Genomic DNA, 16,220 nt, shown 5'->3' with positions numbered 1-16,220 from the left:
TACAATTTTTCACGACCAAGAAAAAAAAAAGGAAAGGAAAAGGGGTGAAATATACTATTTTCTGAATATCATGTCAAAATCTATAATGAACTTGGATATTTCTATTAAAAAGGTCAAAACTTGCTCATTCTCTTCACTCGCAGCTTTTTTTTTCTCTTTTTTTTAGGAACTTTGCCCTGTACGTCATGTCATGTCTGGTCCCCCTCAAATATTTTGGCTCATTGTGCTGCATACATATGTTAAAGTGTGTGAACTACATTCATATAATAGTAAGTCAAAACAGCCAGTAGTACTGGAAAGTTTCATTTTCATTTATTGATTTCTGCAACTTTTCCATGAACGACATTAGCAAAATACAATAAACAGAGTATGTAACAAAATTATTTGTATACAAGAGATATTTAAAAAAAAAAAGCATCTCTAATTACAAGGGTTCTGGTCCCTCTGATCTTGATTGGTGATTGTCATGGAGCAATAGACCTTATGCATGAATGATGTCGTCACGCAGCCATCTTAGAGGCTAAAGCCATTGCCTTGCATGCCTTGGTGATCTGCAGCTGGCGCATCTCTGACAACTCGCTCCACATAAATCACTACATCCTCTGAGGGAGGGCGCTATGATATTATGACGGCATGGATGTGCACGCACATGATGTCATTTCATTGTCAGCTAGACATCTTGGGCATGCTCCATGAAGTATCTTACCAGTTATTTTTACCAACTAATTTGCTCTGAGCCAATCAGATGCAAGAATTTCAGTGGCTTATTACAAATAGTGAAGAAATCTCTTTTCACAAAATGCTGTCAGTTCCTTGAAGCAGGGGGAGAGGGGGGAACATACCTTAATAAATGGCTCTTGTAAATGTGATGTTACAGTGATCTAAGCCATTGCCAAATTAAAGCATGTTTATAAATAATATTGTTTAGATGTACACAAAGTAACAATTGCTGGTACATGAAGAGTCATAGAATGAGCTTTTTTTCTTCTTAACATAGTTTTAAAAAATATATAAAATTCATATAAATAAGGGAGATGGAATTCAGTCTCATACACTGTATAGTTTTTGGTAAGTATGCACTCTAAAATTTGCTCTGAGCCAATCAGATGCAAGAATTTCAGTGGCTTATTAAAAATAGTGAAAAATCTCCTTTTCACAAAATGCTGTCAGTTCCTTGAAGCTTGGCTGTGAATGTAGTGACCAGACGAATTTTGAATTTATTTTTAATCTTAAGGATTAACTTTTAAATCTCAAAAGATTTAAATTCAAATCTTTTAGATTTATTTCTAAATCAACAAGGTTTAAATCTAAATCTGATATTCGGCTGGTCACTATTCACAGCCAATCTGGATTTATTTTCTATCCTTAGAATTTAGAGTGTACTTTGCACAAAAAAAATGTATATGAATAAACCAAAATCTGCTTATTTCAACTTCAGCCAATGCCACTAGAATATTTGAAAACCCATTTGGTTTAATTGGCTTTCCATATTCCAGCCATTCATGACATATACATTCATAATTTTTTTGTCCACATTTTTAAAGGAAAAACAAACCCAAATGGAAAGTCGTTTGAGAAAAGGTGAAAATTGGCCACATAATAAATTATAACAATAATATATGGTAAAAAGAGAACTTTTCATTTTTTTTTCTAATACACAACAATTATGATTGATGCATTTTTTGTCTCGCCTGCGTATGCACAGTGAGACTAGCCGCGGCGACGTCAACATTGAAATCTTAACCGAGGTTAAAGTTTTTTAGATGTCATAACTTAGAAAGTATCGACCTAGTTCATGAAACCTTAACATAATTATTCAGGTCAGGTAGAAATATATACATTATACACCATTTTTTTATGATGGTGGAGCGTTTCGCATACACAAGTTTGAAGGCATATATGCATCACTTGATGGGAAATCGGTAAATGTACAACTACGGTCCAAAACTTGCACACGACTCCACTTGGACTTCTTGAACATCGATATCCGCGAGTGTTACATTGTCGTCGAGACGGATAGCGACGAGGTAGACGGCCCTCTGAATGGTGTGGCACGAGATGTCCACCAGTGTTGAGCTCGAACCTCCGGACAATTGACCGTGAGGCGATAATGATTTAACACACTTTTGACGTAGAACCCATTGATTGAATCCCGGGAACTGTGGAGGAGGAGGAGGAGGAGAAGAAGAAGAAAGAGGAGGACCCGGGAGGAGAAAATCGAAGAAGATTAAGGAGGAGGAGGGAAGGAAGGAACGAGGAGAAGAAGGAGGAGGAGGAGAAGAAGAAGAAGAAACGTGTTTTAACATACCAACTATCCCATACAGTAAAACACTTCTTTTTTTAAGAACTAATTCCCAGTGGTTAACAATGTGTTTCAAATCTTAAAGAACAACGTTAAAGTGGTTGTCACATGCCCCGTGACAAGAACGAAATTCTTTAATCGTTCATTATCGCCACATTGTAACACGTATCCCGGCGTAGATATTGCGAGGGACAGGGCAGCGATTTGAGGGGTCACCCCGGGGGGTCACAAACCCCCCAAAAAAACGCAAGAGGTAAATCAAGAAATTTAATATCTGGGCTCAAGCGTTTCATGAAAGGAAACGTCGGACGTTTTATCGGACAAGTAATGGTCAATAGTAAATGGTGGTGATTTTGTACCTGACTGCTAAGAAAGCATGAATGCTAGTAAGCAAGCAACCAGAGGACCGATGACTTAAGGTCCTCTCCGAGGGACCCGGTAATGAGGATTTAAATTCCTTTTTTTTTTTTTTACCAAAGGGCACTAGCGCACCAATTTAGAATCAAACCCGTGTCACCGGAATACGAAACCCCCGCTCTACCGACTGAGCTATCGCCCCGGCTATCGCGCATCCTCAAGTCCCGTTTTATCCGACAGTTGCCATAGTAAAGGCTTCTCAGCTCATCAAAATCAAAGAAGTTGTCATATCTGGAAACTTTTCTGACGTTAATATTTATGCTCCCCTGAAAACTACCCCCTTCCCTCCCGGAAGGTTAGTTAATGCATCAAATTAAACTATACAGTGCGTATCAAAAAAAAGTTTACACTTTGAAAAAGCCCTGGGAATTAAAAAATATACAACATGTGGGTATTTTTTCACATATAATCTTGGGTTTGGGTCTCATCTATCCAATGAAAGTAAAAGTTTTGACAGAATGATATACACTTGAGTGAGCACTGTCCATTTTTGTAAAGCTCGCAGAAATCTGTTCGCGCAGAAATGCTCGTTTGTACGCTGTGTCAAGGGGAAAGGGCGAAATCAAACTTACCCTGCGAAATATTTGTCATAAATTTTCCCTTGCACTTTTAGTCAATCGAAATAAAACGGATACATTCAAGCATTTTTCTAACAAGTTTGCTACCCATATTTAAATTTCAACACTTAGTAAACACAACCTTTACCCTTTTTGTGCCAGCTGGATCTGAGGACATAACTGAATCTGAACAAAAGTTTATATCAGACATCTCTAGCATTCCACGTTTTATTCATGATTAAGGTCTACTTTTATTCGCATAACTATTTCAAAGTTCTGCGCAAAATCATTTTTCACTAACTTTTCAAAAGTAAGTGGTGCTCACTCAGGCGAAAATATTTTTCGACAGTTATATCGTCATTTGCTTAAATGGATCTGTACCAATGTTAAAATGTGAAAAAAATCTTCAGGATATTACAAATGTATAATTTTACAGGATTTTTTTCTAAGTGTAAACTTTTTTTTGATACGCACTGTATAGAGACTTAAAAGCAAACTTTTTGCTTTCTCGCATGATTCCTCTTCGAACCAAATGATCTCGCACACCTATTCCGAATATAATAGCCCAGCTAGGGGCCCGTTAATCAACACCGTCATAAGTCTAACTTCTTGACTAAATCGGAAAAAGTGAGCTACTTGTCCGCAAACCGTTTCACGAAGCCCTCTTCGCCAAGATCGGAGACAATTAACCTGACTAAATATTTATGACACCTCCGAACCCCCCGGGGGGGGGGGGCACTTACATTGACGAGTGGATACCATGCGCGACCAAAAAACACGTAAAAAGGATGTCTTTTTCAAGATAGGGCACGTTACGTACGTAACGTGATAAGGGTGTCAAAAACACAAAAATATTGAAAAAAAGGGTATCTATTTTGCTCGGAAAATATACGTGTTTAGGGTCAAATATGCGGGGATGATTAAACAAAATTAAAATGTTTTATAAAGGATGTCCTTTTTGCCCCAACACTACGTGTTTAGAGTCCGATTTGCGCGCGGTGTGGAATGTGGGGCCGTACTAAACCAAAATAATGGTGTCTAAAGGTAAAACCGACGACCGACGGACGCGTGATATAACAATAAAATATCTCTGTACTTGTTTAGGGGTTCATTTCAGGGAATACTTGCTAAGAGTATCGTTTTGTTACCAATACTTGTTAACATGGGCGGAAATCCCAGGGGGGACGTGTCCCCCCTACCAAAAATAGTAGGGGGGGCACAATATCAAATGTCCCCCTGCTATTTTTGGTCTTTTATGATGGAGAAAAATGCATCATTCACATTCGAAATAATACATGTATTTTGGACTAAATGACCTTACATTTTGGGTGAAAACCTTCTTTTTTTTTGGGGGGGGGGGCTTGTCAAATTTTCCAGAGTGACTAAAATAAGATGAGGGGAACTCTTGGAAAATAAAAAGAATCTTTCATGTCACTATATGAAATTTTCGCTCGCGCTCGTATTGCATGTCAGGTGATTTTTCAATATGGAGCTTAAATTTCAAGTTTGGAAGTCAATATACATTACACATTTCACCTCGGAAATCGAACTTTAATTATTTTGTGTGATTTACAAACTGATTTTTTTAAAGTGCTCTGTAAAAGTGACAGCTTCATGGTCTGAATATTGACATTTTCTGCTCGCACTGCATGGGCGCTCGCAAATTTCGATTTATTAAGTACCTATTATTTTTGTGTATTCCATTTAGTTTGAAAAATTCAAGTCTGATTGTCAAAACGTATCAGATAGCGCTGGCTACTCGCTCGCATTTTAATTGGCGATTTATGTATGTCTCAATATTGATTTTCATGACAGTTTATCAAAGATTTTGGCTGGCGATTTGCGCTCGCATTAATGGTTGAAAAATATTTTGACTGATACATGTTCTATTCATAATTAAAAAATTGCTTGAAATGTCCAGTTTTCAGGCCATATTATCATCAGATTTCTCGCCCTCATTAGGCATTAATAAATAAGATATTAATGATTTAACGATTAAATTGTCCATTTTGTTTCATCTCGCGCTTAGCAAGAGGAATAGGAAGATAGTCATCATTTTCATATGACATGTCCCAAGGATGTCCCGGTCCTATATGTCAAAACTCAAATAACAATGAAAAATATCAGCTCTTATTAAGTGCGATCCATATCCACCTCACAATTTTCCTACAAAGTGCTTGAAATATATAGCTGAAATGGACTCTTTTTCAGATTTTTCATGATAAAAGAGGTGTAGAATGCCTAGATTCAGATATTCAACCTGTTCTCTATTTAAATCATTATCCAGTTTCAGATCACAATATCAAAAATTTTCTGCCCGCGCTTTGTGCTCGCATTATTAATGTAGAAAGATCCCCTATTACTCATCCTTTTCATGATTTACAAAACATGAATAGAGTGTCCCGTTTTAGGTCTAAATCTCGAAATTTTTCTGCTCGCGCTTCGCTTGCATCAATTGGTTAGTTATATAGCTACCCTGTTCACGATCACGAAAATTGATTAAAATTTTCGATTCTTTTTGTAGAAATGTCAACAATTTTCAGCTCGCGATTCGCGCTAGCATTATTTGATTGTTGAAATATGTAACGTCTTCATGGCTCAGTGCAAGCAGTCCTTAACAAGTACCTTTTCGATCAGTTCAAATTAAAAAAAACATTTTATGGCTGCACTTTGCACTCGCATTATTAATGTAAGGACCGGGTGTAAGGAAGGCCCCCAATTACTCATCCTTTTCATGATTTACAAAACATGAATAGAGTGTCTCGTTCTTAGGTCTAAACCTCAAAATTTTCCGCTCGCGCTTCGCGTTCGCATCAATTGGTTAGTTATATACCTATTATATGTTTCAGTTACAAAAAGTGCTTATAATTTCCATTCTTTAGGCAAAAATTTCAAAAAAAATTTAAGCTCGCGCTTCGCGCTCGCATTATTTGATTGTTGAAATATGTAACGTATTCATGGCTAACCTTTTCCATCAGTTAACATCTGCTCGCACTTCGCGTTCGAAGTAATTATTTAGTTGCATATACATCTTTTTCAGGATAACAAACATTGCCCAGAATGTTCCAATTTTAGGAAAAAATACATGAAATCCCCCCCCCCCCCCAAAAAAAAAAAAAAAAATTATATAGATAAGGATTATGATATTATATATTTATGTTGAATTATAAGAATGAAGCTAAAAAGTGGCCATGAGGACTACTCCTTCAATGAAACAAACAAAAATCATCTTCGAGCGGCCGATCGGGGATTAACATATGGCTGAGAAAAAAACGCCCCCCCCCCCCATTGGCGAAGGCTGGATCCGCCCCTGTTGTCCCCCTACCTTTCGGGACAGATTTCCGCCCATGCTTGTTAAGGGGTGCATTTTCAAAATATGGAAAATACATCGCTGTACTTGTTTAGGGGCTCAGTTCTGGGAATACTTGCCAATAGTATTTGTTTCCAATAATTGTAAGGGTAGGGTTTCAAACGCCAACACTTGTTAAGGGGTGCATTTTCAGAATATGGAAAATACGTGTTTAGGGTGCTTTTCAAGACCCCGTGGTCGCGCATGGTAGCCACTCGTCAATGGAAGTGGCCCCCGGGCTCCGAACCTGTCATAATTTCTTTCTTAATGACGTAGTGGCATCAAGTGGGTTAGACTATGGTATATATGCAAAAGTCCCTCGAAATTTGAAAAGTATAATCTTACGTAATCAATCATAGAAGTTGAAATTACACTGCAAAACAAGTGGGATAGATCATTCAATGATAATTTTAAAGAAACTATAAAAAACGTACCAAAACCATTCATTTTGAAATATTAAAATGATTGAATCAATACAGATTCTTCCACGTCAGGCCATCTATAACTGGAGTCGTATTTGTTGTCTTCAGACCCCTATTAACATTCGGATATATTCTATCTCTATGCATAGAATGTCAAATCATATTTTTCGGTATTTCAAACAATTTATGTTAAACTATATTTTGATGATGTTGGAATCAAAATAAAAAACGTATAATCATCATCATTCTACAATACCCATTATGGTTTACTTTCGTAAACTATCAAAATGCATATTTCAACGTCCACATGTGATTTTTAGTCATGAAATGAATTATTCATAATTTCATTTTCTTAGCAATTAATTGCTCCAGTCTGCATGGTTTAATGTATGATGCATAATTTACGTCTGGTATTATTTTGAAAACGTATTTACAATCTTTTTACCGATTTTAGTTAAGCCTTTCGTGAAACGTGGTAAGATTAACTACGTGGTTGGTGGATAAAGACATGACCAACTTGTCCAGGTGTTGAGAAACGGGCCCCAGATAGTATAACGGGATACACAAGCAATGATGGGGGCGAATCCGAGATTTCAGAGACAGGGGCACACAGAAAGATTACCAAAAATCTGACCAGCGAAAAAAAAGGGGGATGGGCTTTCCAAAAGAGGTCAAAACTTATACCTCGCCAAAAGATTAAAGAAAAAGATGAAAGTAGCCTATGCTTCATATTTAGGGGATGGCCGGCTCTCCAAAAGACGTACGGTCAAACTTTGCCTAGCTCACTAAAGTAAAAAGAAGATTAACATGATTAAACCGACGAGTAAGCAGCAAAAAAGATGATCACTTACTTGGACAATCTGTAGCGGCTCATCATCAGTGTTGAATGCAGTGATGAGGGTCGTCATGATGTTGTTGACAGGGCAGATGGAAACTCCTGGAGCTGCTACTGCGTCTCTGCGTTTACGGGGGACAAATTTGGTTGGTACCGGGTAAGGTGCTGTCTCGTTGCCGGTCTCGTTGTTGTAGACCCCTTCGCCGTCCCAAAGAAGGGTGTCATAGACCTGTCGGTTCCTCCCAAATCCTCCATACACCTCCAAGATTCGGGCCTGCTGCTCCGTGGTGAACTCTTCTATGATCGGCTGTTGGTTTTGGTAGGTCCGCGTCTTGTCGGCGCGGAGGTAATCGATGATGCCGCGATCCTTGGCTTCGATAATCTGACTCGTCTGGATCTGCTCTAAGGGGATTTGACGGCATGGATCAGGAGTAGGAGGAGGGGTGCATGGAGTTTGTGTCTGGTGGCAACATCCATGCAGGGGATCTGCGAGTAGAATCTGGGCGACGGCGATGGTTAAGGCCAGATTGAGGAGTTTGAGAGATTGCACCGTCATAATGAGAATCTCTAAATTTAATGCCCTCGGGGAGTCCTGATGATAAAGACACGAAAGATTGACAATAAATGTAATCAAGTGACAAACTATATCGTTGTGTTCTTCGTTTTTATATATAGCGTACCAGCAGCCCCGTCTGATGCAGCCATGCAAGCCTGGTGATTAGGCATGCAAAACTAGTACGATTCATGGAAACATTCAGATTTTTTTAACGCCGTTTGCAATCAATGTTCGCGAAAATAAACATTATGGTTCAGTAAGTTTGTTGATATTATTATTTTACCATTGAATGCAATGTTTTTGGGTGGTGTCTTGGAAAACCACGGGGAAAACCACCAGGAAATCATTAGAAATAATGGCCCCTGGTCAGGATCCGGTTTTTATTTTCATCTCGAAATATAATGAAAAGGGCAGAAGGAAAAACGATTTCGCCTGCATCTGAAGGCTAAATACACAGTTCGTTTTCCTGCATGATGAAGTTATATGAAAACTGCAGCCATACGTTAATATAGCAAAATGAAATCAAGGCCAAGGGGGAATTCCCGCACCCACTTATTCTACAAAAATAGAGGTATACTATATGAAAGCTTAAAAGTGCCAACCAGATGTTTCATCTCGCCATGTCTACATCTCTTAGGGAAAAGGATGAGATGACGAGATCTCGGATCTCGTCATGTCTACATTCCGTGGGAGAGATGATCAGATGACATGATCTTGGATCTCGTCATGTCTACATCCCGTGGGAGAGATGATCAGATATCTAGATCTTTGATCTCGTCATGTCTAAATCCCGTGGGAGAGAGATGATCAGATATCTAGATATTGGATCTCGTCATGTCTACATCTTTCAGAAGAGATGATAAGATGGCAAGATCTTTGATCTCGTTATGTCTACATCTTATATGATCGGATGGAAAGATCATGATCTCGTCATATCTACATCTTATAGTAGCTAGAGATAATCAGATGGCAAGATCATGGATCTCGTCATGTCTACATCCAGTGGAAGAGATGAACAGATGATAAGATCTTGGATCCGAGCTAGATCTTGTCATCTCATCATCTCTTCTACAGGATGTAGACATGATGACGAGATACATTAAGATCTTGCCATCTGATCATCTGCTCTAAAAGAAAGTGTAGACATGACGATATCCGAAATCGTGTCATCTGATCATCTCTCCCACAGGATGTAGACATGACGAGATCCAAGATCTTGTCATCCGATCATCTCTCCCACAGGATGTAGACATGACGAGATCCAAGATCTCGTCATCTCATCCTTTTCCCTAAGACATTAAGAGATATGTAGACATGACGAGATGATTATATGAACATCTGGATGGCACTTTTAAGCTTCCATAGTATACGACCACGTTGCAAAATTCGCCCACAAAAATATTAAAGGTGGAGCCAGGGGAGCCAGGACATGTTTATTCGACTATCACAATAGTGCTTGAAACTAACATGACGAAATATTCTTACTAATTCACAATTATTAAGCAATGAATAAATTCAAGGTACTTTACCGAAGATTTCAGCTCCATCTGGCAAATATTTCTTCGATTAATAATCAGGAAAATTTTGATGTAAAAGTCCGGAAGGTGAGGAAGCGGGGGAAGGGGTCGGTACTTATAGATGTGCCGCAACTAGCGTACAGATAGGGGGGGGGTGCCTGGGGCCATATACTGCGCCCCAAAAAGTTCCCGACCAATGAAGAAAAAAATAAGAGAAGGAAACTGAAAATGCTATACGATGTGACATCACTAATTTCTGAATATTATGTTTATTTTGAAAAGGTAAAAATTTCGCTCGTTCACTCGCTTCGCTATCTCGGGACTTATAAGAAATTCTACAACAGACTCTGTCATGCTGCGCCCTGACATTTGTTTTTTTTTTCGACTGATTACGCCGCTGTGTGGCACTGCATTAATAGTCGCAACCTTACGTCAACCCTGTCATGTTTTCAAAGTCCAAGTCGACCCTAACATCAAGATTAAGCCAAATAAACATTACAGTGAATATTTTTATAAAAATCGGAAAGTTTGTCCTTTTATATTCTTCTATAAACATGATGAATCAATTATGTACTGATCGGTTTTCAATCGCAAACCAATAAGACTACAAAAAATAAACAAAAAATTTTTTTTTTTTTTAAAGGATGACAAACAATCATAATACAATTCAAATATTTAAATTTTTGTTTATTTGATGCAGACCTCCAAGCCCATTTCACTGGGGAATATGGATTATTTTGTTCAAAGACAAAGAAAATATTATTTCTCATATTGTGCAGATCAATATTATCAGGAAAATCACATTGGAAGAGCTCAGAATGGCCAAGAATAATAATATTCTCTCTTCCAAATTCAGTCAGGAGAAAGAAGCTATCCAATGTAAATGACTATTTTCAGAAGACCATGACTGTCTCTTGATAAGTGAAATCATATTTGACACTACATTATTAAATATTTAATTTAATTTGTCAATAAATACTTATTATTTTAATCATCTAATGAATTGCAAAATTAGTTTATATTGTATGTAGTAGGCGTAAATTATGTAGAATCATCGATCATTTGCCATAAAGCGGGGATATAGCCGCTTTATTTTAAAAAATAATTATATTCCTTATTATGATGGTATCGTGTGATTTTCATTATTTATTCCGTTTTATTGGTATTTATAAAATTGATGAAAATATCATTACTAGCAGAATTCTCATCTTGATTAAATAAAATGCATGCATTTCATCACTCCATCAAAAGTCATATGTAATCGAAATGTCTATGATCGATCTATATATTGTAAAGTAACCATAATTACTTTCCCAACATGCGAGTGTCGGTCATGGTTCGAAACGGCACAAGCAAATATTAAAAACTACTGATAATAAAGGAATAGCGTACAAAAAAAACACACAAACAAAACAATATCAGCAACAAGACTAGACAAACACTTATTAATGACGCACCTTTGCTTGCTATACTCACGTTCAAGTCCCAGAATCCGCGTCACATATTATGCGTCAATAATAAACATGAATTTGTACCACTAGCGTACCTACGGGGGGGGGGGGGGCAGAGGGGGCACTCTGCCCCCCTGACGAGCCACAACCCATACAAAAGACATATACCTGCCCCCCCTGACGAGCGTAAAAGACCTTTTTTGCCCCCCCTGACGAACTTGTAGACCTTTAATGCCCCCCTGAAGAACCTGAAGACCTTTTATTTTTTTTTTGCTTGTCAATTTTTTTTCTGGTACGAAAACCTAAATTTTTTAATTGAAGACCTTTTTTTTTTTTTTTTTTTTTTGCTTGTCAAATTTTTTGGCGGCCGATTTTGCCCCCCCTGTGGAAAATCCTAGGTACGCCACTGATTTGTACTGAAATTGAATGAAAATATTTCACATAGTTTGTGGTTGATATTGCTTTGTGTTCCTGTGGCATATTTTCCCATTGACATATATTTCTTGCATGAGAAGGTACCAGCAACAATATAATATCCTTTTCACCGAGTATGAGTAATAAAAGAATGATGTCAGAGTACTTTATGAGCAGATCGTGATTTTGCTTGGAAAGTTCGATTCAAGACACCAAAGCGGCGTGTGGATAATTTTTGAAATGCGCGGCGGGGGGGGGGGGGTAGGCCTATAGATTCTCAATCCCCTCAAAAGCGAAGTTATTTTTGTTTCAAGTTTTCACATTTTTTGTATTCAATAATTTTCGCATCATTGAAGATCTATTCAGCAATGATTTTGCCCCAGACTTTGCTAGTAGTAGCCCTATATACAACATAAAAACGCAATTCTTACAGCCTGGGCAGATCCGGGATTGTGGGGGCGGGGGTTGGTTGTACAAACATAAATGCCACGTACCACCATAAAAGAAATCATCGTGCCGAGTAAATATTTAGGCAATGCTCACACAAAGGGAAGTTGGAAATGCGCATTCCTCCGAGTTTGCAGCGAGTCACAGTCAAGAGCACACTGCGAGAAGTAAAGAGTCAACGAGTCCGACCGAGTGATTCCGATCGTCTCCGGACTAAATCCGAGTGAAGTCGAGTTTATACGATCTGTCAATATCTTCATGAGTATTCCCGACCACCTCCTCTTCATTGTCTTTCTGTTTTTCTCCTTCCTCCTCATTCTCCTCACACCCCTCCTTCTTCCTTTTCTACTTGTTACAAACATAGTACATACAGCATTAATAAAAATCGGCGGAGTGAAAAGAGATGTAATAAGAATGTGATGATTTTATTATTTTTTTATAAGATAGGCAGACCTGCACACAGACATGTCGCAGACTCATAATCAATAAGCCTTCATAATTATCCTCATGAGCTTGGCAGGTTCACTTAATAGAAAGGTAAAGGGTTTCTAAAAACTCAAACAAGGTTTTGATCGGCAACATGTATGAAGTCTCGCCATGTGGATCTGTGTTAGTATCTCCATGGCAATACAATTCCATATTCAAATTGAATGGATTCTGCATGCTACATTAGTTTCCTGAAATTTGTGTCATTTGCAAGGATTTCAGCTAATACTATAACATTTGGATCATATATATTCCTTTAATCTGTGACGATGGAATTTGATGTGCACAAGTTTACCTATAAAACTTCATAGCTATCTCGCAAATACCATCAACCAATAGTATCATTATGTAGAGACATACGTTATCACTACATTCAATACTAAATCAAAATATATTCCTATAATATTTGGAGAAAAAAGAGAAAAAAAGGGCTTCCAGTTCTGGGGGCCACTTCACGAAGCTGTTCCTAACCTTTACATGACTTTATGGACGAAAGGCGGTTTTTTTTTCTTGTGCTAAATGAGATATCCCAAACTTTCATGTTTTCACGTAATGGACATGAACTTTCAATAATTTTCATCAAATCTGGACAAATAAAAAAGTTTTGCATTCAAATGCTTGTCAATAACAAGAATTTTAATCCATAAAGATTAGACTTCAACTTAAGCAGACAACTGGTTCTGATCTACCACAAGAAGTGACGATCAGTTGTGGGTAAGGCCATTTGTAACTTACAGCTTTAAAAATCACCTCCCAGGACTGAATTCTTTTTTTTTTTTTGTCCAAGGACTGAATTCTTATGAAATACAATATAGGATTACTAACAATATCTAATTGACAGTTTGCCAATCAAAATCTGGTTGTATCTTTATTTCAGAAAACCCCCACAGATGAATAATTAGACATAAATAACAAGAAAAAGTGCAACGGACACCGGAAACAATATAAGCGTGAGAAATTTATGCTGCAGAGGAAGTCAATAACATGATTATTTTTACGGGAGGAATAATTCTGTTATTATCTTGTACATGATGCACATTAAAGGACAAGTCCACCCCAACAAAAAGTTGATTTGAATAAAAAGAGAAAAATCCAACAAGCAAAACACTGAAAATTTCATCAAAATTGGATGGAAAATAAGAAAGTTATGACATTTTCAAGTTTTGCTTAATTGCACAAAACAGTTATATGCACATCCTGGTCGGCATGTTGATTAAGGAGACTGATGACGTCATCCACTCACTATTTCTTTTGTATTCTATTACATGAAATATTCTAATTTTCTCCTCTTTGTCAAGTGAAACAACGCTTGATTCCTCCATTAACAGTTGGAACTAGCATTGCTTAAAACAATGATTCAGTCGAGTTGGTCCCTATTGTCAAATCTGTAAAAAATGAAATATTGTATAATTCAAACAATAAAAAACAAAAGAAATAGTGAGTGATAGACATCATCGACTGTCTCATTTGCCTGTCACTGAATTGTGCAGATCACTGTTTTGTGAAAATAAGTGAAACTTAAAAATGTCATAACTTTCCTATTTTACATCCGATTTTGAAGAAATTTTCAGTGTTATGCTAGTTTGATTTTTCTCTATTTATTCAAATCAACATTCTTCTGGGGTGGACTCGACCTTTAAGAGATATTAGCATGGTTTATATGGAGGACGTACATTCAAACAAGCTGGTTCTATAGGAAGGATTGGGTAATTAATTTGAGTCTTTCTCTTGGAGATGATCAAATCAGTTCCTGGGGGAACTTACTGGACCTGCATCAGAGTATTAGGCAATGGTTTTGTTTTCAAATATATGAAAATGATCTGAAAGAGTAGAACGTTTGGGTAGAAATCACACATGTGATATAATCAAACCGAATCCCAGCCAGGCTATATCAAAATAACACCTCTTCTTTATGGCGACCAACCAAGAAATACAAATGCAGCAAGGTTAAAAGAAGTGGCTGTTTACATAATCCAGTTCCCAAACTGTTTGTGCCGTTTACATAATCCAGTTCCCAAACTGTTTGTGCTGTTTACATAATCCAGTTTCCAAACTGTGTCTATGTGGAAACTAGCACTCAATGACAAAAAAATTGTAGAATTGGACCTATGAGCATGATGACAATGTAACCTACAAATAATATTGATATCGGGTTTGCAATCAAAATGGGATTTGCAGGTGGCACATGAAAATAGCCTGGGCATCATCTTTCTTTCTCCCTCGTCTTGTTAAGCCGGTAGCGCGACATTTGCTCCTGCCACAATTGCTCCTCTGCATATTTCCCTGAAGATGCAAGGTTAGAGTTGAGGTTGTGCTCTGGTTTTTGGTGGAGTAGGATTTAGATTTGAAGTTCAGGGCCCCGTCTTACAAAGAGTTGCGACTGATCCAATCTGCTACAACTATGGATAGCCAACAACGTCATCATCAAAAATGCAAATTTGTTAAAAATGTTTTCTAGATACGATGTATATTCATTGTTTTCGTGACAATTCAGTGTGCTCCCCTTTATTTACTAGGGACATTGTTCAAATTTCCTGCAGAAAAAATTATAACATTGATGGATTTCTAGAGTTGAGGTTGATCGGATCTATTGTAACTCCTTGTAAGACGGGAATCTGGTTTATGTTTATGTGAGGATAGGACCAATTATCGCAGGACCAATTGTCGCAGGAGCAAATGTCATGGAACAAGATAGCATTCTCCCACTCCTTTAGGTTCAAGTACTGTTACAGAGCTGCTAACCTTAAAAGTAAAAAGTAGTAATCCAGAAGCTCAAAAGTCATAATTCTGACATAAAAGTCATGATTTCATATGCACATATAGCTTTTAAAAACATTAGTCCTCTTTCTTTTACGGCTCAGATTCAGGATTATCTTTGGTACTCTCTCTTTTGCATAAATCCATGATAAATCCAAGAGGAAAAAAACCCACAAGATCGAGTCAGAATCTATTAATGATAGCATTCAGAGCTATGTAAACAAAGATACACAATCATGCAAATAATGAGCATCATCGGCCACCTTCAGAGTTCGAAACTGCCCAATGTATTACTATACAGTATTCAATGTAAACATACTTATTTGCCCTCAAAAGTGTAATAATTAAGGTAAAAAACATAACGGCATGATTTGACATGAAAATCGTAATTACGACTTTTTCTTAATAGTTGGCAGCTCTGAGTACAGGAAACACATAAGTCCCAGTGGACAATGGGATAACATGATACCTCTCTGAAACCAGTTTATTCTGCTTCAATCAAAATTGAAACTTAAAACAATACCCAAACTTAACAATCTCCATACCGGAACCTTCTGAAGTTTCCCCCTTTACCGTATATTACAAATGCAGTTTACTGGAGAACATTTCCTTCTAATTTTTGTGTGTGGTCTATTTTGTTCTATATCGGGGGAGATTTCAAATGGATGGCTTGGATACTCACTGAATCAATTATCCATAGGATACCTAGA

General features: G+C 37.5%; 1 protein-coding gene across 2 annotated transcripts; it reads right to left on the bottom strand.

The window, feature by feature from the left end:
• Positions 1-290: 290 nt before the first annotated feature.
• Positions 291-11,490, bottom strand: LOC129273066 (uncharacterized). Of its 2 annotated transcripts, XM_064107336.1 has the most exons (3): positions 11,413-11,490; positions 7,899-8,474; positions 291-2,159 (listed from the first exon to the last, which is right to left on the bottom strand). In XM_064107336.1, exons 2-3 carry the CDS (start codon positions 8,436-8,438, stop codon positions 1,935-1,937), a joined length of 765 nt encoding a protein of 254 aa, XP_063963406.1. In that variant the 5' UTR covers positions 8,439-8,474; positions 11,413-11,490; the 3' UTR covers positions 291-1,934. The 2 variants fall into 2 exon arrangements, with proteins under 2 accessions (XP_063963406.1, XP_054766091.2); XM_054910116.2 differs by lacking the exon at positions 11,413-11,490 and having other exon boundaries at positions 7,899-8,698.
• Positions 11,491-16,220: the final 4,730 nt, after the last annotated feature.

This window comes from Lytechinus pictus, chromosome 12 (assembly GCF_037042905.1).
Source record: "Lytechinus pictus isolate F3 Inbred chromosome 12, Lp3.0, whole genome shotgun sequence".
Lineage (NCBI taxonomy): Eukaryota > Metazoa > Echinodermata > Echinoidea > Temnopleuroida > Toxopneustidae > Lytechinus > Lytechinus pictus.
This window is presented reverse-complemented; position numbering and strand designations above follow the sequence as displayed.